The 25,739-nt window shown below is 33.7% G+C and overlaps 1 protein-coding gene across 2 annotated transcripts in view; it reads left to right on the top strand.

The window, feature by feature from the left end:
• Uhrf2 (ubiquitin like with PHD and ring finger domains 2) overlaps positions 1-25,739 on the top strand; it is a 78,693-nt gene that overhangs the window by 25,843 nt on the left and 27,111 nt on the right. For both annotated transcript variants that reach the window (XM_015492856.2, XM_015492855.2), the window contains 2 exons: positions 12,562-12,780; positions 25,316-25,425. In XM_015492856.2, the coding sequence (XP_015348342.1) occupies positions 12,562-12,780; positions 25,316-25,425 (329 nt within the window). The remainder of the gene's footprint in view (positions 1-12,561; positions 12,781-25,315; positions 25,426-25,739) is intronic.

Raw genomic sequence — 25,739 nt, 5'->3', positions numbered from 1 at the left:
CTGCACTATGCCGTCTTTACCCATTGTTGTTTAGAAAGTAATGTTCATAATGTATTTATGGAGAATTTATTAAACTTTATGGGGAATTTATTAAACTTTTTAATTTTCTGACATAGAGGTTGAATCCAGGGTACTCTACCACTGAGCTTTCTCCCAGCCCTTTTTATTTTTTATTTTGAGACAGGTTCTTTCTAAGTTTCCCTGACTGGCCTCAAACTTGTGATCCTCCTACCTCAACCTTCCAAGTAGCTGGAATTACAGGTGCGCGCCACCACCCAGCTCTATTAAATTCTCAAATGTGTAATCATTGAGTGCTTTTTCTGAGATCTAGATCTATGTTCTGTTTCACTCTTAAAGTCAGTCCTTGTAAGTCAAGCTTCCTGAAGGTTATAGGCTTGAAGTAGATCTCAGTTTCTCCCCTGATTGGAAAATGCTTTACTTTGAAATGATGTCAGTTAATGAAACAGTCTGTTCTCTGTTCATTACAGCATAATCAACCAATAAATTTTCATCCAGTTCAAAATTTCTCTAAAGAAATGTTAATATAAAGTTCTTAATCATGTATCTAGACTTAAATTTTTTGCCATAGTTACCACACTACCTATTCTCATTAGTGTCTATCAAGAATTCACTATTATATTCCTTTTGTCAGTCTTACAGGCCAATTAAAAAGGTAAGTTGAAGAAAACTTTGTTAGTGACTTGCTTTTTCTTTTATTATTTTATTAAATATAATGGCCTAATTTAGATATCTTATTTTACAAATTTTGCTGATTTTTATTTATTTAGTTGTAGATGGACACAATACCTTTATTTAATTTATTTTTATGTGGTGCTGAGGATTGAACTCAGTGCCCCACACATGCTAGGCAAGTGCTCTACCACTGAGCTACAACCCAGCCCTTTAGATGATTTTTATAAGGAGAAAAGTTAGAAAACACGTGACAGTTTGAGAAAATATGTATTTAAAAAAGAAAAATTCTTATGAAAGTTGTTATATTTATAAATCATATCTTAAGAATTAATAATTATTGTCTGAACTAGATAAAGTTGCAGTCTTTAAATAAACGTAAATGTTTGCTAAAAACCTTTTTATAATGATATCAACATTATAGTAGCTTAAACTAGTAATTCTACTAAAATAACATTGTGGTCAAGCACTTTACCGGTACTTTACCTGAATTATCTCATATAATCCTCATTAAAAACTCAGTGAAGTAGATGTGTAAAGTGGGAATAACTGAGATTTTAGAGAGGTTGAATAACTTCCCCAATGTTTTTTTTTTTTTTTAAAAGATAGAGTGAGAGAGGGAGGGAGGAAGGGAGAAAAAGAGAGAATTTTTAATATTTATTTTTTAGTTTTCGGCGGACACAACATCTTTGTTTGTATGTGGTGCTGAGGATCGAACCCGGGCCGCACGCATGCCAGGCGAGCGCGCTACCGCTTGAGCCACATCCCCAGCCCCCCCAATGTTACAAGCTAGTAAGTAGTAGACTTACATTCAGAAAAGCATACTTGCAATTTTACCTCTCATTTTGGGAGAAGCATGCTTATAAAGAGGTATCACTGTCTATACCTGTTTATAATACCTTATTATTAACATTGTCTACATATAGCACATGGAATTGTTCATATAACTTAAAAAAAATTTAATCCCTGTAGTTAAACAATTTTTGCAGAAGAAATACTGTATGCCAGAAGAGCTTTACTTGTAAGTGCTTATGATTTTTCTGTGGAGAAGACTCACAATGAATTAGTTAAAAGCATTTTTAAAACCAAATAGGTTAAACTATTGTTTTAATGGAAATATCAAGGCTTTACCATGGGATTAAGTGGAAATGTCAACAGCATCACCTAGGACTTTGCGGGTAATTTGGGCAGTAATTAAGAGTTCATTCTGGCAAATGTTATAGAATAATGATATCATTGTTCTCAATGTTGATTTTTGTAGCTATTTTTAGCCAAGTACATGCTTTTGAGTAGTCTTAATTATGGCTATTGCAAATAGAAGTCAGTGAAACAATTCTGAATAAAATCAAGTGGTATTTTTATTTTAAAGTAACTCTTCTAGAAAGTAGTAAAACTGGCTGGGGCATAGTGGTACACTCCTGTAGTCCCAGAGGCTCAGGAGGCTGAGGCAGCAGGATTGCAAGTTGAAAGTCAGCCTCAGCAACTTAGTGAGACTTTATCTCAAAATAAAAAGGGCTGGGAATGTAGTTCAGTGGTAGAGTGCCCCTTGGTTCCATCCCCAGTGCTGTTAAACAAAACAAAACATCAGAAACACCACAGATTTTCCCAGGTAAGGTGTTTAGGATGAAGATTGTTGAGGGGACTCCCCGACCCCTGTGATGTGCGGGCCTTTGGTAGAGCCCAGAAATCTTTTTTGAACAGAGATCCCAGGACCCCATGGAGTATACAGAGCAATAGTTCTCTCAGACTATAGTTGAGACTCTAGATTGAGAATGTGGTTTGAATTCCAGGTCTTCAATTTACTGGTAATCTTTTGTTTTAAATATTTCAGCATTAATTTCATCCTCTGTAAACATCTACTTGATATATGTTTTTTATTCTTGTAACTTTGAAAAATACCTAGTAGTAATAGAATCATACTTTCTGCTTTTTACTTACTAATTAACACAACATATATTTTGGTAAGTATTCTTAATACTGAAGTATTGTATTTTTTTGCATAGGTGCTTTTAATCTGATTATGTTTTTCCATAATTATCAAATAGTTATCTGATATTGTTAATGTGTTCTAAAAATGAGATTTCCATGTAATGTGTAAAATCCTACTGTAAGCAGTTTTAAGTAAGTTTTTATTTTTAATTGTGAGTAAGCACTAAATTTAAGGTGTGAAACTTCATAATGTCATCTATTAGAATAAGAAATGCTTTCTTTTTGCATGTGGTATAACATTAAAGATTTGCTAAACTAGAACATGCCTGCAGATGAATGGTGTCCTTATTTAAACATATTAGCCACAGGAAGCCATGGTTTGAAGGAATAGTTTCATTGATACTACTTTGCTTATTAAAGTAGTTTAAGTCTTTTAGAATTAATAGATTACAAGCCATCTATGAAAATGTAGCTTCACTATTGTATAGTACACTTTTTTATTTTTAAGAGCCTAATCTGTTTCTCTAAAATTTAATTCCCTCATCATTGATTGTTTGCTGTTACTAAAAACCAATTTAGTGAGGACCTAAGCAACTCAGCAAGACCGCTTCTCTAAATAAAATAACAAAAAAAGGGGTGGGGATGTAGCTCAGTGGTTAAGCACCCCTGGGCTTAATCCCTGGTACAAAATAATAATAATAATAATAAAAAAATTTAAAAGCCAGTTTTGTTTTTAATTGGCAAAAATGTCATACAGTTAAGGATAATCAAAAGCATATGCACTGAAAGGTAGCTGAAAGAATATTATACTTGGAACATTGTGAATTTTATTGGGAAAACTTAAACTTCAGATATATTTAAGGCTCACTGGAAATACAATCTGTGTCTCACCTAATTGGTTCAAAATTCAAGGATATGATTATCTTGTACCCATAGTAGAATAATACCTTGAATCCAGATTCTGAGAACCAAGAGATCATGCTTACAAAAGAAAGAGGAAGGACCCTAGTTTCTTCCATCCATAGGAATAGGGTTGACACTTGGAACAGTGGTAAGTAAAGTTGACCTTGATACATTTCTGTGCTCCAGTTCTTTGTGAATACCTTAAGATTTGTTTTAGAAGTGGTTCAAGTTTCCACTTCAGCCAAAGTGCTTCATATAGTTGGTATAATCAGTTCTTCTCAGTGCAAAGTCTGGAAGAAGTCAGCTGCTCGGACAATTTGCAGTGATTAGCTTCAGTGTTGTACATTAAACCTCATGGGAAAGGGAATGCTGTATTAGTGGCTGCCTATAATTGAATAGACTTTATCTTAAATCTACTATAATTAAGAGTTTAGCTATGTACATGTTTGTTCTTGTTGTTTTAAGTACACTAAAAACAAAACATTTTTCTCATTATCTCTGGCATGGAATTCTATATTCCCACCTGGTGTGGTTTGGATATGGTTTCGATAAGGATTCATGGTATTGGAAGTGAGGTCCCCAGTGTGGTAATGTGAGGTGGTGAAACCTTTAAGAGGTCCTGATTGAAGGTCCTGAGATCACTTAGGGGTATGCCCTTGGAAAATATTTTGGGACCCCAGTCTTCCTGGCTTCCTGTTTCGAGATATGATCTCTTCCTCCTACATATGCTCCTGCCATTGTGACACATTGTTTTGGTATATCTGCCATTAGGCCTTCACCAGAGGCTGAACCAGTGGGGCCCACCTGATCTTGGACTTTGAACCTCCAGAATTGTGAGCTAAATAAACCTCTTTTTTTTTTTAAATAGAGTTACCAGCCTCAGCTATTTTGTTATAGTAATACAAAATGGACTAATATGTCAAATAACTATTTAGGTCAAGGTTTTTCAGGAAGAAGAGAAGAGTATCAGAATCAAGAAGATCTTTTTCAAATGCTGTGGTCATAATTTATTGTATTCAACCAAGAACTTCAGTTATATAAAAGCAGTTTTCTGTTTAATGGGTTGGGTGTGTTTCCAGACATTTGTATGCCTGGTATATCCCAAGCATCCTAAAATGTGAACATAGTTCCTTCTTCTCCATGAAAAATTCCTGCTTTGCAGTATAAGTGCTGTGATAGAAATATGCACACTTAGCTTTGAGATTACAGGGTTGACAATATTTCTGTGTTACTGAAGGGAAATAGCAGGATACCAAGGGATAAAGAAAGAGGAGAATAGATTACATAGCTAAAGAAAATAATGTGGCGAGTAAGAAGTAATGAAACTAAAGTTGAACAAAAATTTCAATTTAAACATTGCAAATTAAGATGCATATTTTTTCTACTTGTTCCTGTACCTTCCTAGAAGAAAATAAAAGAATAAATACATGAACTCCCAGGACCAAAAAAAAGATAGATATAAAAAAAATACAAGACAAAGCAACAAAATTTTGGAAGGCAAAACACAATTGAATGCATAATATCTAACTTAGCAGGCCAAAGAAAGCCAAAACCTAAAGATGAGAAGCCAATCAATAAGCAAGTTAAATTGCCATTTGATAACATGGGAAGGCTCAGGCCTTGGATTCACTAGGTACTTTGGAGGTAAATTTCACTTGGAAAATGAAGAGCCTTTAAACCACTTCTACCTTACTCAGGGTTTAAATCAAAGAGGAAGACATGGCAATGTTATTTAGGAACCAGGATTCAGCACAGAAAGAAATGGAAGACGATCCCAGCATGACAGCTGTAGAACAGGTCTAGACCTGCAGAGCAAGTGTCCAGATTGGAATAAGGGCTGTGGAAGAGATGTTTTGAAGCCCACAAGATTAGTAGAGTACCAGAAATGTTTGAACATATAGGAGTTTTACAACTGTGGTGAAATGGAGATAAATTAGTGACTGGTACATAGAAAACTAGTGACCAAAAAGGGCAATTAGGCACTGAAAAGAAAGCAAAACTATGAAAGAAACGTGATTAAAGAATATTTCATTGCTTAACTGTGAATACTGTTCAGTCAACATGTTAAGAAAAATACTGATTTTTTGTTTTGTTTTGTTTTACAAACTACATAGTTTGTATAATGTGCTTGAGAGCAAGTTAAAGTTTGTCAACTCTTGTTAAGAGTACGGAGTATAGAGCCAGATCATCGGTTTGAACCATGTCTCTGCTCCTCCCTATTATCTGAATAAGTTATTTAATTTTTTATTTTTTTCTGAAAAATGGGGATACAATGACTTCTATCTGTGTTATAAGGGTTATTGTAAATATATATAACTACTTAGAGTTCCTTGTACATGTTAGTAATTGTAAAGAACAGGAGGTTGGAGGCAAGTGAACTGGATATGGGAAATTGGTAGAGTAACGGTTCAAAAATTATGAGCATGCTATTTAAAGATATGTAGGTAATTAAGAGGTAGCTAAGAATTGAAAGTGATTGCCTCTGGGGAACAGAAGTCAGTGGGTGTGGTGGGCTGGGACGAGAGACTGTCTTTATTGTAAGCTTTGAGTGCTATCTTTTGAATTTTGCATGCATATGGTACAACACTTCAAAAGATGGAGAGAACCTTTTGTTTCTAGCTAGTATTTGGATTTTAACTTGTAGCATTTTTACTTTATTTTTGTTATAGAAATCTTTAAACACATGAAAGAACAATATAATGAACCCATTGCCTAACTTCAACCATGGCCAATTTTGTATTATTTATACCAGCATCTCTGAGCATCATTGATTACTTTGAAGAAAGCCCCAGACCTTACATCATTTTCATTCATTAATAGCCTAATGTATGGCTTTAGTGGCCTTGGTGGGTACACTGCTTAGATCTCCCTTCAAGAAAGAATTTTTACTGACCAACTGCAAGGAGTTGATTTAGCTGATAACCTTTAACCATAGCACTTTGAAGATCTGCAGCTTTTGCGCCAAGATTATGATCTTTCCTGGAATCCCTCAGTTAGTGACCAGTTGTGACAAGGCTTCTTTGCCTGGCAATTTCTGCCCGTGGTGGAACTCTGTAGTTAACTTCTTTTTTTTTTTTTTTTAATTTTTATTTGTAGATTGGACACAATGTCTTTATTTATTTTTATGTGGTGCTGAGGATCGAACCCAGTGTCTCATGCATGCGAGGCAAGAGCTCTACCACTGAGCTACACAACCCCAGCCCTCTGTGGTTAATTTCTACACCTGAGTTCAGCGTTGGGTTAGCCAAGAATTTGTCAAGTTGTACTACACTCTAACTTTTCTTGCCTAACATACTCCTTTCCTGTCCTTTCAGCACAACTGATGGTCATCATTTTAAGGGCTTTTATTTCCTAGTTCTAGTTTCTCCTTGTCTTTCATAGGTGTCACCTTCATCTTAATATCTGCTTCCTGAAACATTCATCTGAAAAAATAGCTAAAAGAATTCTTTCTAGAGTTTCATAAGAGTAAACATATCAGATCCGAGAGACTGCTGTCCTTAAAAGGTCTGATGTGTTTGGCCCTTGGCCTTGATATTTGGTAACTTAGATTTTTTAATATGATTATGCTGAACCTACTTCCAGGAACCTGACAATTTTGGTATGATATGCAGTGAGTACCAGGGTGACAAACCCCTAATAATCTCTCTCATGAGCTGCGCTGGTAAACCATTTTTCATACATGTCACAATTTGTTGTTTGAGGGATTAAACATGTTTTATGTCACTCCATTAGGTGTCTCTACCTTTTTCAGTTTTCAGATTGAGGGTTTTTTCTTTTAAGTAGTATTAGAAACTTAGTGGATTTTAACAGTTTTAATCTAATTTTGGGTGCCGAAATTGTCCCCACTTTGGCATATGAAGGATTCTTCAGGTTGAACCTAACATAATTTTTGAGTGCTTTTTTGTATTCAGGTACAAGAGGATGCCAGAGGCCTGGGTTCAGCCATTTCCTCAAGGATCTCCAGTTGTTTTTAGTAATAAATTATATTTAGAACACAGTTTAAATTGCTCATTGATACTTATTTGGGCATGTGTCTAGGTTTTTTCGTTGGATAAAACCAGGAAATATACTATGGGTTTCTATTGATATTTACAATGAAATTTAGAATTAGAGGACTGTAATTTAATATCTTAAATTTTATGTTATCTTTGACTCTCACAATCATGGTTCCTAATATTACCATTAATTTGCTTTATCCTATTCACATGGTAGTTTCAGACTAACAGTACTACTACCACAAATGATGTGATTACTGAAAGGTTGCTTTTTCAAATTTTGTTTTGTCCTTAGGAAATATCTCATTTGGGCTATATAGTCAACTTATTATGTTTTCAAATAACTTGTCACAGTTTTTCACAGTGTAGTGAAGTCATCATTTGTGTACATTTTTTTTTATTTTCCTTTTGGTTTTTAGGAACTTCTCACATTTTTTATTTGGTTTGTTTTATAATTATGTGAAACATTGCATGGTTTATAGTTAAATCTCCAAAAACAAAGCAGAGCAAAAGAAACATACTCCATTTCTAGCAAATATTTGCATTTACATATTCATATACTAGATAGAAAATAGCGCACTACTGATTTGTTCCTTGCTTTGTTGAGTTAATATAGCCTAGAAGTCATTCTAGAGCATATATTCCTCGTTCTTTTTTATTAAAGAACATAACATTCCATTATATAAGTGTACCATGTTATCTTAAATGGTTTCCTATTATGGACGTCTGATTGTTTCTAGTCCCATTATTACAAATAGTGCAGTTATAAAATAGACTTTTATATGTCTCTTTGTGAAGATTTTTGTTATTTATATTGGGATGGATTTCTAAAAGTAGAATTCCTGGGTCAGAAGACATATGTATAGGCAAAATTCTAGCTATTGCCAGAGTCCCCTCCACAAGGGGGTCAATTACCACTTTTCATTTCTCTCTGCATTATAGGAGAATACCTGCTTTTTCTAGCCTATCAATAGATTGTTATCAAACTTGATAAAATGTCTTAAGTAGATCTGTGTTTTAGAATCTTCACTTTGGCAGGAATATGATAAGGATTGGAGGTTGTGATCTTTAAAAGTAAAGAGATATGTTGGGCCTTGGCAATTATCTGAGAAATGCAGATCTTAACTAAGATTATAGCATTACAGTAAATTAATATCAAAAGAATATATAATGGAGAACTTAGTAACTGGAGGGAGGCATTGTAAGAGAAATTAGGGAAAACTCCTTAGTTTCTGAGAGCATGAAGGGTTGCTACCAGAGACTAAAACTAAGCATCAGCAGATTATGGGGTAGGGGGATTCCTTTGGGATGCTTCTGGGACTTCTGGGTTAGAGGTATAGTTAGAAATAGGAATCTGAGGGCTGAGGTTGTAGCTCAGTGGTAGACCGCTTGCCTAGTCTGTGTGAGGCACTGGGTTCGATTCTTAGCACTGCATATATATAAATAAAGGTCTATCAACAACTAAAAAAATCTTTTAAAAAAAATAGGAATCTAAAAAGTTTCCTTCTCCGCCTCCCCCTCCCCACTCCTCCTTTCTGTTATTGTTTGTTTTAGTACCATGGATTAGAACCCAGGGTGCCTAACTGCTGAGCCACTTCCCCATCCCTTTTTTTTTTTTTTTTTTTTGGAGACAGGGTCTCACTAAGTTGCTAATGGCCTTGCCAAGTTGCTGAGGCTGGTCTCTAACTTGCATCCTTCCAGTCTCAGCCTCAGTCACTGGGATTACAAGCATTTGCCAGTGCACCTGGCTCTGAAAAGTTTCAGAGTTGTCATTATATAAATGTTAAGATATGTGTAGATGAAGATGTCCAGGGAAAGAATAACATTAATATTAGGTAATATTTGAGCATTTGACACGTTCTTAACTTTGTCAAAAGTAGTTTTATGGTGTCCGTTCCTTGTTTTTTTGTTTGTTTTGTTTTAATATACCAATTAACCTAGCATCTCTCTGTCTAGAATTAGAAAATATGCACTTCATTTTTGTGACATATCTTAGGTATGTATGTGTACATAGAATATATACACGTATAATCTACATTATTCTCTTTTGACATTGTAAACATAAATTCCCTTGTTCTTGTGTATGAGATGATGTGTTTTCTTTATCTCCACATAAACATGATTTTAAATATAATTTAAAAACTTTTTTCTAGTTCTATTTTGTTCAAAGTATCTCCATTCTAACTTTGACAGACTCAAATGGAGAACTTTCTTTCTTTTTTTTTTTTGCCATTGAAACATGGTTTGTTACGACATTGTTTTTAAAACAGGATGATGACAATATCATTGTGTCAAATTACAACCTTTATTATATAACTGAGAAATGAATCTCATCTAAAATAGTTTTTCTTCTCATTTGGCCTTAAGAATATTGAAACTGACAACAAAACCATAACTTTAGAATCAGTGAAACCTTAAGATAAAGTTTCCCTTCATTTTATAGGCTGAGAAAAATATTGGTTATTTTCTGATCAAGTTACATGAAACAATATGAACATATAAATACCAGATGCCGAGCTAAAAACTTTAGATTTAGTTTGACCATAAAAAAGTAGGATTGAAATAGGGAGAAGAGAAGTTGGAGTTGTAGCTCAGTGGTAGAGCACTTGTCTAGCATGTGTGAGGCACTGGGTTTGATTCTCAACATTGCATACAAGTAAACAAATAAAATAAAGGTCCATTAACAACTAAAGAATATTTTTTTAAAAAATAGGGAGAAGAGTGAAATATGGACATGACTTTGTACTTGTCAGGTTCCTACTTCTTATTTCCTTCAGGATTATTTCTATGTTATAATGATAAAATGAATAGTACAACTGATATTTTCTTCATGTTCTGTTTTAAGCACTATAAAGGTTTTCTGGCTTTAGTTCTCAAAACCACCATAAGAAGTGCAATTACCATTAGTTACATTTTTTAGATGATGAATAGTTACAGAAGTTTAGTAACTTTCCCAGGGATACACAGTAGCAAGAAGCATAACTAGGAATGTAAACATAGACAGGTTGAATATAGAACATACTTTGGCTGAAGACACCAGAATGATAAATGGGTTCAAATCTTGTTGAGTTGAAAAAAAAATTCACTAAAACCAACGTATTAATTAGAGGAGGTGATTGAAGATGATAGATTTAAACTGTCAAATATTAAGTCTGTTGTGGAGAAATTTCTTCACGAAACTAAAATGTAGAGTAAGTTGCAAAAGCTTATCTTTGCTCCATTAAGTGTCCTATCTTTCCTGTGTCAGAACTTTGTGAACACAGCATAGCTTTTCTTAGGGTTAAAAATACCCTCATATCAGGTCATCAACCAAGCCCTTAACAGAATTCCTGAGCTTTTTGATTATGAGGCTTAATAAACTCTTTACCCAAGCCCCCCACCAAAAAAAGCCTTCATAATTTATTATCTGAGAATAAATTTAGAAAAATTAAAAATAATAATTTATTATCTAAGCAGAGACTAATGTTTGGAAGGCTTGTTGAAAGGAATTATGGCATAGATTAAACCAGATAATCTCTGAGGCCCTTTGCCAATCCTGCAATCCCTGTCCCTCCCCTATTAACTAATACTTAGAGACTTGATTAAAGATTCCATACAGAAATAGTATCACTTATTCTAAATTAGTTCAGTACACTGTCAGTTCTAGACTTGCATAGTCCTTGTTTGATTGGAGGAATAAAGACTAGCTGCTAGAGCTTCTTCCAACTTCAGACCCACTTTCATATCGAACAGAATACTTAGGGAAGAAATCTTTTAACTCCTAATCAACTTAGTTTTTACTCTGACAGTGTTGCCACTTGGGATATATAATATTTAATTACTCTCATGTTCCTATAGCATATTAAGTTCTCAAACTTGAACATGCATTAGAACCACTGATTTTAAAAGTATATTAGTAGGCTTCATTGCCAGAATTTCTGACTCAAGTCTGAAATGGAGCCCCATAATATGCTTTTCTAACACATATCCAGTTGGTGTTGATGCTGCTGGTCTGTAGACCATACTTTGAGAACCACTGCTATAGCACTTTGGTCTATCTTAATAGATTGAATTTTTTAAGAGCAGGAATTAGATGTTACTTGGGTTTTTTTGTTTGTTTTTTGTCCCTCTACTACCTAATAATATATATAGGCAAAAGTTCTTAATTTTACAGAAAACAGTGTGGACTGTTAAATTACTGTCTTTGGCCTGATGATATCAATAAATTAGGCCTAAAATTGAAGACCCTTCTAAAACTATAGAAGGAAATAAAGCTAAGTTCTTCTAGAATTCTGTTACACATAAATTTCTGGACTTTTGGTTTTATTTTTAAACGTTACTAGAAAGCTGGCCATGTTGAAGAACTAGAATTTTCTCTTCCTGAGTAAGTTAAGGCTATTGGAGCATGCTAGGCTCTGGTTTTTTATTATGCATAAGGCAAATGACAGAACTCAATGACTTGGTTCCAATATCCGGAAGAGGCCAACATCTAAGCCTATTAAGATAATTCTTAAACTTGGATTAAAATTGTGAAGCCAGAATTTGTGTTTACCACTCTCACACCCCCTATTCTCCAGCTAACAATATCTTCCTAAGATTTTAATAAGAATTGTTTTGCTGTGGTAATTAAAATCATGACTGGATGTCATTTAAGTGTCATTAAGAAGAATACATACTCTCATTCATAATATTCAGTTTATAATGGTAATATTTAACTAAATAGATGTTACATAAATAGTACATAGCCCCCTCAAAGTAGATATGATAGTGGTTGGTTGGCATACTGTAAGCCATGAAGACACCTGCATCTCCAAGGTGTAACAGGGCTGGGGAGTGAGGGTTCATGCTCACACTTAAGAAACCAGCCTGTAGGTATGTATCACAGTACAGGTGAGAGGTCATCAAAATATACCCTCTATTTAAAGATGTTGCAACCTGTTTTACTTATTCTCCTAGACTATTAACTCTAAGTTTTTCTAATTGTTGCAAATTGTTTAGTCATCTTTGGTGATTATCATAGGCTGTGTTCTGTGTTTTTTTTTTTTTTTCCCCTCTTTCTCCTCAGGTACCCGGAAAGTGGTACTCTAGAAATGAACGTCCAGAATCTTCGGCCACGAGCTAGAACTATTTTGAAATGGAACGAACTAAATGTTGGTGATGTAGTAATGGTTAATTACAATGTAGAAAATCCAGGAAAAAGAGGATTTTGGTATGATGCAGAAATTACCACATTGAAGACAATCTCAAGGACCAAAAAAGAACTTCGTGTGAAAATCTTCCTAGGGTAAGATTCTCTTCACATGCTACTTAGTTACTGAATTAAGGAATGTAAATTTTAGGTATAAAGCACATGTTCCTTTTTTTTTTTTTTTTAAAGGTGTAGTTTATGAAAGATGGAAATTTTCTTACTATAAGAGAATATCTTGAATTTTTATTAAGAATGTCTTAAATCACTATCTCCATTTTAAGGCTGGAGATATTTGGAGGAACGGTGGACATAACTGAGTATCTCATTAGAAAAATCTTTACTTATACACAAGATTCTTATAAATGAAACAAAATATACAAAAGCATCTTAATAGCTAAGTTGATATAATAACAATAGATGACTATCTAATAGGTATCTGCTAGACTTCCAACACTAACCAGAATTTTCCTTCAATTTAAGGAATTTAGCCAACTTAATGAAGAGAATTCAAAATACAAAAAGTTACCTAAAATACCAAGCCACTCAGATATTTACATCATTAATTCTGTAAGAAATACTTTAAAGGTTTACCTCATCACATAATGAAGTACTCTGCATTGTTTCAGATAACCATTTACACCTAAGAGATTATTATCACCACCTCGGTGTTTAATCTGAATAGTTTATTGGCTGAATAATCATTAATTTACTTTTTTTAATAAATAAAATATATTAACAGTCCTTTAGAACAAATAATGTTTAAGCATCCTTCTATATTCATTTTTTAAAACATATTTTTTGGTTGTAGGTGGACACAATACCTTTATTTTATTTATTTTTATGTGGTGCTAAGGATTTAAAACCCTGTGCCTCATACATGCTAGGCAAGTGTTCTAACACTGAGCCACAACTGTAGCCCCTTCTATGTTCATTTTTATGCAGTTCTTTTTTGATAATGAATTCTTCAATTTGTTGTATTGAGCATTGAGTATTTTAGAATGGCACTGACAGTTTTCTTACATAAGGAAAAAAATAAACAAGTCAAGTTCTAGTTAACTGGGTTAGTAACTTAAGGTGACAAATCTGGGAGCAAACACCTGCTTATGACTAAAAATATTCAGCAAGGGTAAGTAAACTGTAGCCCACTAACTGCCTATTTTTGTAAATAAAGTTCTATTGGAACCCAGCAATGCCCATTGATTTATGTATTATCTCTGGCTGGTTCATGCAAAACAGCATTGTTGAATAGTTTCAACTGAGAGCATCTGAGCTTAGACTGTCTGGCCTTTTATATAAAAACTTTGCGGATTCCCGAGATAAGGAAGAAGAATGTTAGCATGTGCTGAAAAAGCTTATATTTTATTATTTGTGATGCTAAGGATCAAAGCTGTTTTCATTGAAAACAGATTTCAGAAGTTTCTACAGAAACACAAGAGTGATGAAGTATTTAATTCAGTTACAGAATTCTAAACAACTTTAAATTCTTATATGGATATGAATCATTAAGAAGGAGAAACCACCTAAATAAATCAGCTGTGTTGGGAGCCTTATAATGTACTTGAAAGTAGGATATTTTAAAAAGCATGTGTATACAATAGGAGGAGATAACAAAACTCAAAGCACTGAGCTGAAAAACAAAACTGAGTATTAAAAATGTATCTCCAAATGATTCTGAGGGAGTACTGTGGCTTTGGAGACTAGATCTACATTTTGGTGGAAATGATGGAAAGGCAAATACTACCTTAATACAATGATTGGGATAACTATTCCAACAGTAAAAAACATGATCCTGTAAATTATTGTTTTCCCATCATACAAGGTTTTACTGAAAGTGTTAGAAACATAAGAGCCAAAAAAGTAGACAGTGTGGCTTGTGTGTGGGATTTTTTTTTTTTCATGAAACATCTTTTCCCTTCACAGGTAAGAATGGATAAATAATGAGCATGAAAATATAAATGCATTCTGTTGTTGATAATTTAGGCTTGTTACAAGTGTGCTGCCATGACATTCTTGAACCTGTGTCATTGTGCATATGTACATTGTTTACTTAGGATGCAAAATGCTAGAAGTAGTATTGTTGGATTATAGAACCTGTGCATCTTTAGTAAATAGAACCAAATATTTAAGTGACTATGTCAGGTTACAGTTTTGCACCAGTATGAGAGTTTCCATTGTGCTGCATTCATATTCACACTTAATTTTGTCAAACTTCAGTTTCTGCTAATTAAATGAGTGTATGATAAAATAGTATCTCTTTGTGGCTTTAGTTCACATTTCATTAGCTAATGGAGTTTTTGTTTGTTTATTGGCAGTTTGGATATCTTTTTTGATCATCCAGCTCCAAAACTTGTTGGATTTCTTTGTTGCTAGATACTGTTTTGGTTTTTAGGAATTCCAGGTGTGGATACTAGATCATTTCAGTTTATGTGACAAAAATATTCTTTTCAACTCTGACTTTTTTCTCCTTGTAATGTTTGAATAGAAATTTTCTTAATTTTAATGTACTTGAGGTTTCAAAAATCAAGAAAATTTGTCCTTATGCTTTTACTCTCTGTATCTTGCTTAAGAAACTTCCATTCCCAGAGATCATAAAGTTGCTGTTTTATTACCCATGTCATCCTACTTTGTTCTTCAGGTAGGTCTTAAATGTTCTTAGCTCTGTGTACTTGGAGTTTGAATTTTCCAGTCATCTTTTCTTTTACTTGTATGTAGGACTACAAGTAAGATTAAAATTTACACGTAGATTGTTTTGAAATGTTTATGATTATAATCATTGAATTATGACATTTTGATTTGTCCTTTATTTGGTTTCTTCCTCATCCTATTTAGTAGCTGGGCCCTTCAGTACGTAGCATCTTTTTTTTCCTTATTGCCAAAAGAATTTTAAAAATTTCATCAGTAATCATAGTGTTTGATTTTAGGGGGTTTGTTTGTTTGTTTTTGTTTTAAAGACAAGCTTTCCTAGGTTTGGTTTCACAATATCTGGGGTAGGATTTTACATTTGTATTAAGTAAATTTGCATATAAATTTTTCTAACTCACCTGTATGGATTATGGTAGTTCATAAAATAATGTGGAATATATCTTTTCTGTTTCATAGTATATTTTGTATTCTTCAGTATTGGGTAGAACTTTTCAGTAAAGTCCTAGGGCTGAGTTTTCTTTGGGGAAGGTTTTTGTGATTAATCCAATTTCTGTAATGATTATAGGACCACTCGTTTTTGTTCTTGAACTAGAATTTAATTTTCTGATAATCTGTATCTGAATTTTAAAATTTGTTAGCCACATGTTTTTAATATGTGCAATATCTCTTGTAATATTTCTTTTTTATCCCTGAAAAATTAGTTTGCGACTTTTTGAGTGAGATTGATCAATTTTGTTAGATTTTTGCAAAGATTAACCTTCAGCTTTAATCCCCTCTTTTGTATTGAAGGTATAAAGAAAGAAACAAATACAGGACATGATTTTTAATCTGTTTTGGAGATTTGATAAGGGAACTTGGAATTTGTTCATGCTTGTTTCTGTTTTTAATTTGTGAGTATCAAAAAGTGAATATATTTGAACTGTCTAATTCTAGTTTACAAATTGTATTTTTAAGTTGTTATTTTCTGTTTTTATTTTAATTCTGGAGAAAATTCACAACACATTTTGTGGTTTAAATAATATTTACAAAATAATTTGTTTACTATTATTGTAATATGTAGAGTATTAAATACCACATATAAATGTTCACAAGTGAAGTAGTAGTTGTATCCTATAGCAAGAAAATTTATTCAGTCTTACTAAAACTGTAGATATACTTGTTTGCAGACACTATTATAAGATTTATTACATTAAACTATGTACTAAATTTTTTTCATATCTATTACAGAATTTCTTAAGTAATATTATCATCAATGAATGTTCTTACAGAATATGTATTTTATGTCCATATGAAGGTATCAGTCAAAGTTCATTGTACCCTAGCATGCTGCCCTCCAAGAGTTGCTTCATCCTGTAAACATGCCCACACCTCAGGACCTTGTCTTATTGTCTGCCTGGGCTGCTCGTTGTGTTTCAAATCTCTGCTTAAGTATTACTTCAGAGAGGTCTTCTAGATTCCCTATGTACCAGTCCTGGGTTACTTGAATTCTCTCTCTTTTTTTTTTTTTAAATGGTATTTATTATCACCAGACATTTATTTGTCTCTTATATCATTTGTGTTAGTTTTTTTTGCTGCGGTAGCAAATTACCACAGATTTCATGGCATATACAATACAACTTAGTTCTAGAGGTTGGAATTCTTGAGTTTGGATTTCACAGGGCAAAAATCAAAGTGTCACCAAGAATTTGCTCATTTTTGGAGATACTTTAAAGGAGAATCTGGTTAGGGTTTTGAGTGTTTTGTTTTATTTTCCCTTTTTTCCTAGCTTTATAGGCCTCCTATGTTCCTTGGCCTATGGTCTGCTTTCTCCATCTTCAAAGACAGCCACTTCCTGCCCATTATTTTGTAGTCAAATTTTCTTTAGAGCTCTTCTACTTCCTCTTCCCCTTCTACTTTTAAAACCCCTTGTGATTATATTGCGCCTACCTGGATAATCTCATTTCATGGCCCTTAATTATATCTGCAAAGTCCTTTTGCTATGTAAGGTAACATTCATAGCTTCCTGGGACTAGAACAAGGACTCCTTTGGGGCCCATATTTTGTCTGTCCTGTGTACCATCAATGCCTTTATTATTATTATTGTTATTTTTTTGCTGCTATGTGTCAGGCCCTGTTCTAAGGACTTGTTACAGTGGATTCTCAATAAATACAGAATTTTATAGATTCTGAGAAGAGTTTTTCCCCCATATTTTAACATCTCTGAAATCAAATTTTATCTTAAAATGGGTATTGAACTAACCAAATTGAATTTTTCTAGAGATTTGAGTTTGCTTCTACCAGTCCTTTGGCAGTGCCATTTAACTTTAATTTAAGTTCTCTGCTTGAATTTTTTTAGATAACACACACAGAATGAATTCAGACCTTTGAAACTTTATGGATCCTAGTCTTGGTTCAATCCTTGGAGGATGCTTTTTTCTCCATATACTCAGTAGTAATATTAGTATTTTCTTCATCTTCAAGGTAGTTTATTTCCCATTTATCTTTTTTTTTTACATGCAGTCTTTAAAAGAGAAAAAAAAGCTTTGTTATTTATATATTTATTTTTTAATGTGATACTAAGGATTGAACCCAGTGCCTCACTTATGCTAGGCAAGTGCTCCGCCACTGAGCCACAACCCAGCCCTGCCCATTTAACTTTAACAATAAGAGAACTTTTTGATGGCCTTTTATTTGAGAGTCCTTCTTAGACATCTTATTTTGTTAACTTACATAGTATCTTAAGTAATGCTTATTTGGGTGTGCAGCTCTATTTGGGGGTTTTTGTTAGACTGTGCCATTTCCAGTCAACTTCTTTTTTGGCAAAATATTAAAAAATGTTTTACAATTACTATTTTACTAAACCAGTAATTAAGTGTATATTTCTTGAGGGAACGAATTGTTTATTTGAATGTTTTGAATATTCTATGACTCCATCAGTAATGTGTATAGAAAATAGATGTCTAGATAAGCCTTAAATTAAACTAAAATGAGAAATATGTGAAAAGGCAATTTTAAGCTTTAAAACTAGTGGTTTTTGTGACAATTATGGGATCACTTAAAAAAGTGCATGGAAGGCTTCTCCTTCCAGGTAGGGTGGGATGGCTGGCAGTAGATCAGCACTCTTAGCTAAAACAACTATAGCAGCCAAATCAAATAGTTTATCAGAGGGCAGCAAAGTGTCGAAGAAAACTATTGTAACTGTGACTGGAGAAGGAATAACCTTAGGAGGCAGCTGGTTTGTGGTTGTGTTTTGTCCTGTGGAATCTAATTCTGAATCCAGTGAAAAACCTAATTGAGAGCAAATGGAAGCAGGGTAGGCACAAAAAAATCAGAGCTTTTGGCAGATATTTGTGATGCTTCAAGCATATAGCATATTTTCACCTTTGGACTTTGCCAGATATTGGATTTCTGCTAGGCAGGAGGCTAAAAATGTAAGTAAAAAAGAGAGTGGAATTTTCAGCAATCTTAGAAAGCAAACATTAGGATTTGGGACCACCTGTAGAGAGGCTTCACAAATACATGATGGTCTCTTAGTTTGCAAACTGCTTGGCTGCAGCAAACAAGGAGACTAAATCTTACCTAATACATTGATATGTAAGTTTGCAAAGTCTAGTTTCTGGACAACCACTAAAATTTAAGTGGATTCATTATAGTGGAAATGAAATATTAAATTAATAGAATAGAAAATATATAGTAAAGTGGCAGAAACAAACCTACCTCTATCAACCATTAAATTTACTACATGTGATTTTAATATTCCAGTTAAAACCAAAGATCAAAAAACTAGATTAAAGCAAAAATCCCATATGCGGCTTATAAGAAACAGTCCTCAAATATATAGTCATAGAAATTGAAAAGAAAAGGATAATTGGGGTTCTAGGAAAATAACAGCATGGACTTTAAAACTCCTCAAATTTCCATATAAAAACAAAGCAACTAAAAGCTCATGGGCAACATCTACAATAAAATGGGGTGGTGTTTTATTCCCCATGAATCCCAAAGTAGCTGGTGGGATGAACAAAAAGCCTGCAATATCAGTAGAGATACTACAATATCAGTAGCTCTTGGATGTGTGATGATTTGAAGAACTCCAAAGTAATAATAAATCAATATCTAATTAGAGAGTAGCAGTTATGGGAACCATCTTTCAGGATGACCCTCTTGTTCCTGCTTTCTGGCTCTTACCCTCATATATTTCCCTCCTGTATTTTACTACACTGACTCTATGTGACCAATAGAATAAGGCAGAAGTGATAGTATACCACCTTGGGATTAGGTTGTAAAAAAATGACTTCCATTTTGGACTATCTCTTGGATCACTTCTTCTGGGATGAGTCAACTATATGTTCATGAGGCTATTCAGGCAACATGTGGCTATTTCCCCAGTACAGTCTTTAGGTGAGACTGTAACCTTGGCCAACAGCTTGACTGCAACTTCATGAAAGACCTTAAGCCATAAATTTCCCAGTTAAGCTATTCCCAAATTCCTGACCCTTGGAAATTGGGGTAAATTTTATTGTAGGTTGGTAACATTGACTTAAGCAATAATTAACTAACACAGCAGCTAAAGCTAGACAAGTGTGCATTCCAATTCAGATAAGTACAAACAATTTGCAGTCAGGTCGGAAGGGGTTACAGTCCTATAAACTCTTTAAATATGAAATGAACTAGAGCTCTATTCCAGGAAAGAGACTCAATGAAAAGAAACGAGTGTAGAATCCAAATTGAGTAGATCAAGAAAAATTGAGACAAAGGAAAAAAGGGTCCAGTTAGAACAGGAGGAGAGTAGAGCCAGGAGAGGAGACTGCAGAAAATAAGGGTTTGAACTTAGGGACACTCTTATCACATGCCCAGATTCTGCCCCCATTTTGATTTTTATTATGAGACAAGGTCTTGATAAGGTGCTAGCTGAGGCTGTCTTCACACATGCCATCCTCCCACCTCAACCTCTGGAGCATAGTGTCTTTTTTTTTTTTTTTAAGTCACTTTTGAGTATAGTTTATATACAATAATATTGTTGACTTTCTTTATCCAGGAGTTCTACACCCATGTTTTTTACCAACCACAGATCCAAAATATTCACACACATATTTTAAAGTTTATCTGTATTGAACATGAAAATTTTAAAATCATTATTCCCCAAACAATACAGTGCAGTGACTATTTACTTAGCATTTTCATAGTATTATTATAAAAGACATATACAGGAGGATGTGTGTGATATGCAAATAAAAATGTAGCATTTTAATTTTACATAAGGGATTTGAATATCTGCAGATTTTGGTATGGAGGGCATTGGGATCAGTCCTTTACAGATACTGCGGCATGATTGTACATACTTATTTTAAGTGTATATATAGTTGAGTGAACATTGAGAAATGAATATCCCATGCTACCATTGTAATCAAGAGTATTTTCAGGGCTGGGGATGTGGCTCAAGCGGTAGCGCGCTCGCCTGGCATGTGTGCGGCCCGGGTTTGATCCTCAGCACCACATACAAACAAAGATGTGTCCACCGAGAACTAAAATAAATAAATAAATATTAAAAAAAAATTCTCTCTCCCCCCCTTTCTCTCTCTCTTTAAAAAAAAAAATAAATAAATATTTTCATCACCCCAGAGGTTTCTCATATGCCCTATTACAATCACTGCCACCACCCTCGGGGGTGTATTTATTTATTTAGCATAAAAGAGTAGGATTTATTCAACTGAGAAGAAAAGAGACAGAACTCTCACAGGGATAGAGGGAACCCAACAGGGGTTGCCCAATGTTTTAATTTCTATTAGGTTAGATTTTAGTTGTCAGTTTTGAATTCTTCTCCTCTAAAAAAGTGAGTTATATTGCTGTGAACTAATAAAAAGCTAGATGAAATCACAGCTTCTAAAGTTTCAGAATGTTTATTTTATAAAAACAAGAAAAAAGAAAGTATATCAAATTCCATACAAATTTACAAGAGAAATAGAAAATTTTAGGAACAGGATTAAATCCTTGCTGACAATGAAGCATCCCAGAAAGACAGGCATGAGTCAAGAAAAGGAGAGCCAAGAGGTTGGGGTTGTAGCTCAGTAGTGGAGGACTTGCCCAGTGAGACAGTGAGTTCAATCCTCAGCCCCACATACAAATAAATAAAATAAAGGTATTGTGTCCATCTACAACTAAAAATATTTTTTAAAAAAAATTTAAAAAGAGAGCCAAAGATTTTAACTGTAGCCAAATTAGTCTTATATGACTGCAGATAAAATCTAACTTGTAGGAACTAGGGGGATATTGTTTTTATCAACTCTACCTGAGAAATCTTCTAGGGAACTAGCTTTAGACAACCAAGATAACTAAAGAGAATTTGACATAAAGAATTACGATAAACATTTATTTATTTATTTATTTTTATACATACATGCTGGGGATTGAATCCAGGAGCACTTTATCACTGAGCTAATTCCCCAGCCCTTTTTTATTTTGTGACAGGGTCTTACTAAGTTGCTGAGGGCAGCCTTGAACTTGTGATCCTCCTGGCTGGCCTACTGAGTCTCTAGGACTACAGGCCTGTGCTGCTTCACTTTGCTAAAATATTTCTATATTTAGAACTAGGGATAGGGGGCTTGGAGTGCAGCTAAGTAGTAGAGCACTTGCTTAGAATGCTCAGGGGCCTGGGTTTGATCTCAACATCACCACCAAGAAAAGAAAAGAACCACCTATATTTCAAATGTAAGAAATGGGAAAATGTACAAAAAGTTCAAACTTTATATTGACAACCAGCAAGAATGTCTTGCATGTGAAATAAAGCAAAAGGTATATGCTATTTTAATTTAGACATCCTGGAGTCCTTGAGAACCAGGATTTCCTAGTTGAAGAAAAAACATATATTCCTGAATACCTCAAAAAAAGTGTTTGTGTGTGTGTGTATGTGTGTGTGTGTAAATAAATGTATGCAAAAACTTTAGTGCTGAATTTGAACAGAAAGTGTTAATATGAACTCATATTTTGTTTGAATGTGTGTAGTACTGTTTGTTTAAATTTTATACTTTCATATGCTGAAAAAAACCTATGAACAGTAATAACGGAGACATAATAAGCTTTCCTAATGCCAGATTGTGATCTTGAAATATTTTGCACTTAAAAAAATCCAGGGTATCTTGGAGATGGAGACTCCAGATTGAAGACAGAAAATGTTCAAGGTGGGCTGGGGATGTGGCTCAAGCAGTAGCGCGCTCGCCTGGCATGCGTGCAGCCTGGGTTAGATCCTCAGCACCACATACAAACAAAGATGTTGTGTCCACCAAAAACTAAAAAATAAATATTAAAAAAAATTCTCTCTCTCTCTTAAAAAAAAATGTTCAAAGTGAACCTAGAACATCTTTTCATACAAATAACAATAAAATCTACAAATGCTGCTAAGTTCTTGTCAATAGAGTAGGAGTCATCTGGAAGCTCCTGTAGGCCAGTGTTGAAATAATTTGAATATTAATAAGAAAAATATAATTATGGTAGTTTGAATCACATCAAATATTTTTAAAGCCATGGGTTCATAGCAGTACAAAAACTTGTTAGAGAACTGGTTTTTAAAAAACTGCCAAATACTAAAATAGCCAAAGCAATCCTTAAGCAAAGCAGGGGTCATCACAATACCAGATCTGAAATTACACTACAGGGCTATTGTAACAAAAATGGCATGGTATTGGCACCAAAATAGACATGAAGACCAATGGAACAGAATAGAAGACACAGAGACAAATCCACATAAATCCAGTTCATCTTGGTCAAAGGCACCATAAGTATACATTAGAGAAAAGATAGCCTCTTCAACAAATGATGCTGGGAAAACTGGAAATTTGTATGCAGTAGAATGAAATTTAATCCCTATCTCTTGCCCTGCACACAAGTCAGTTTTAAGTGGATCAAGGACTTAGATATTCAACCAGAGATCCTGAGCCTACTAGAATAGTATACACAATGGAATACTATTCAGCCATAAAGAAGAATGAAGTTATGGCATTTGCCTGTAAATGGATGGAACTAGAGATTATCAAGCTAAGTGAAATAAGCCAACTTCAAAAAACCAAAGATGGAATGTTGTCTCTGATATGTGGATGCTGACGCACAATAAGGGGGATGGGGAAAAATAGATGTTGAAAGGGGAATTAAGAAAAGGGAGGGAGGATGGGAATGGAAAGCTAGAATAAATCAGAACTTTCCAATATTCATATATAAATACATAACTAGTGAGATGCCACATTATGTATAACCTCAAGAATGGGATTCTAATTAGAATAAGTTATGCTCTGTGTATGTATAATATGTCAAAGTACATTCTATTATCATGTATATCTAAAAAAACAAATTTTTAAAAAGACTCTAAATATTTGTTTTAAGCATATGCATTTTATACATTTTGCTATGTTAAACTAATATAAAGAAAAAAGTAATTTATTAAAAAATGCCAAATAAGCATTTAACTGCATATTATATGAGCTATACCAGTGGATCACCAAATATTGAAAAATGTTTCTTTTTAAAATTTCTCAAATTATTCATCAAATAAATAAGAAAGGAAATAATAGAACTAAAATATCAACATTTTCCAGCCTCCAATGAATTAATCCAGGCATTGAGCATCAGTGTGTATTTGTCATTATGGGGGGAAAAATTACCACTTCCAGTTGGAAAGAGACTTATAACGTAGTTTACCAAAAAATGAACCTAAATCTGATGAAGACTTTAGTGTGAGGGTTGACATTTTCACTTTTTGTATAGAGCACAACAGTAAATAGCTTAACTTTTATGCTTAAATGCTCTCTGTCAAAACTATTCAACTCTACCATTGTAGCATGAAATAACCATAGATGATGCATAATCAAGTTGGTATAGCTAGGTTCCAATAAAACTTTATTTACAAAAACACAGTGGGCCAAGATTTTCTGATCTCTTCTCCAGATCCAACTCCTAATATATGGACATACAGATGATCCATAAAAGTTGATTCAGCTATGCTTCTGGAATGTAAGTTTCAAAATCAAGTCTAAGAAATTATTGGACACAAGGAAGAGAGTGATGGTATTGGGATTTATATATTAACACTTGTAAAACCCAGGCAAAGCTAAACATAGGCTTAGGGATATGGGTGACAAGAATGAAGAAAATTAAAGTAAATATAACTCATGGGATAATATGAAGATGTCATTGGTTGGGGCCTGTTATGGTTTCAGAGGTACTTAATAGTTCTAACTTCTCTGATGGCCTCTTACAAAGGATATGCACCTTACAGTTGGTTTAACTCTTTATTTGTCTATGTAGCTTTCTGCATTTGTGTGTATTTGATATTAAAAGTTTTTTAAAGAAAGGGTGAAAAGAGGGGGAAAAGTCTCCAAGGAAATGCTAACAAAAAAAAAAGGGAAGAAAAACGTAGTATGATGAAGACTGCAATACTAGAGAATGAGACATTTCATAAGATGATTTAGGATTCTTAAATCTGTATGCATCTAATAATATGTCTTCAGAAATACAAAGCAAAAGCCGACAGATAAAAAGGAGAAATGCACAAATTCACAGTAGTAGGAGGAAGCTTGAAGAAGCATATGCAAATAGACATAAACTGAGACAGAAAAATATGGCATTGTATTTTAAGATTTTGTTTTTGAGGCGAGGTCATCTTATTTTTGCCTAGAAATTTACTATTCTTATTAGAAATATGTTGAAATCTTTCATTTTAATTGACAGAATAATCTTTTCTTTGAGCTAAATTTATAGATAGCTACTTTTTCCCAAGTAACCTAAGTAATGAAGTCTGCATTTTTTTCTGGATTCTACACTAAAGTTATAACTATGAATATTAAATAATCACTGTTGGGCTCTTTCTACAATTGGAAACCATAGTACATAATAATTAGAATAGTATAATCTCAATATGTACGTGAGTAAAATTCAGTGAATTTCCAAATTCATTTCTAATTATTATTTGCACATGGTTTAGGTTTTGTTGGTACAAGTTAATTTTTCTTCCTTTTTTAAACAGAGGTTCTGAAGGGACTTTAAATGACTGCAGAGTAATATTTGTAGATGAAATCTTCAAGATTGAGAAGCCCGGAGCGCATCCTATTTCATTTGCAGATGGAAAGTTTTTAAGTACGCATTTTTCTTTTGAACTTAGATTGTGTTATATATTATGGAAATTTGTTTTTACTGACAAGTGGATAATTTGGAGGAAATATAAAACTGTAGACCACATAAATTTACTTTCAGGATGACAAAGAAGAAATAACTTCCAATGAAAAAAATCTTAAGTTTTTCTGAGTATTCTCAAACAATTTTTCAAATACATTTCTCACCAATGGTGTACAAGTTTCTTCATAACCCTATCAATACTGAACATTTTTAAATTTTTTGCAAGAGGATTAAAGACCCCACATATCAACTTGTCTCTCTTTGGATTCAATTAA

The sequence above is a fragment of the Marmota marmota genome, unplaced genomic scaffold (assembly GCF_001458135.2).
Source record: "Marmota marmota marmota unplaced genomic scaffold, marMar, whole genome shotgun sequence".
Taxonomy (NCBI): domain Eukaryota; kingdom Metazoa; phylum Chordata; class Mammalia; order Rodentia; family Sciuridae; genus Marmota; species Marmota marmota.
Note: the sequence above shows the minus strand (reverse complement) of the source record. Positions and strands in the feature narration are given on the sequence as shown.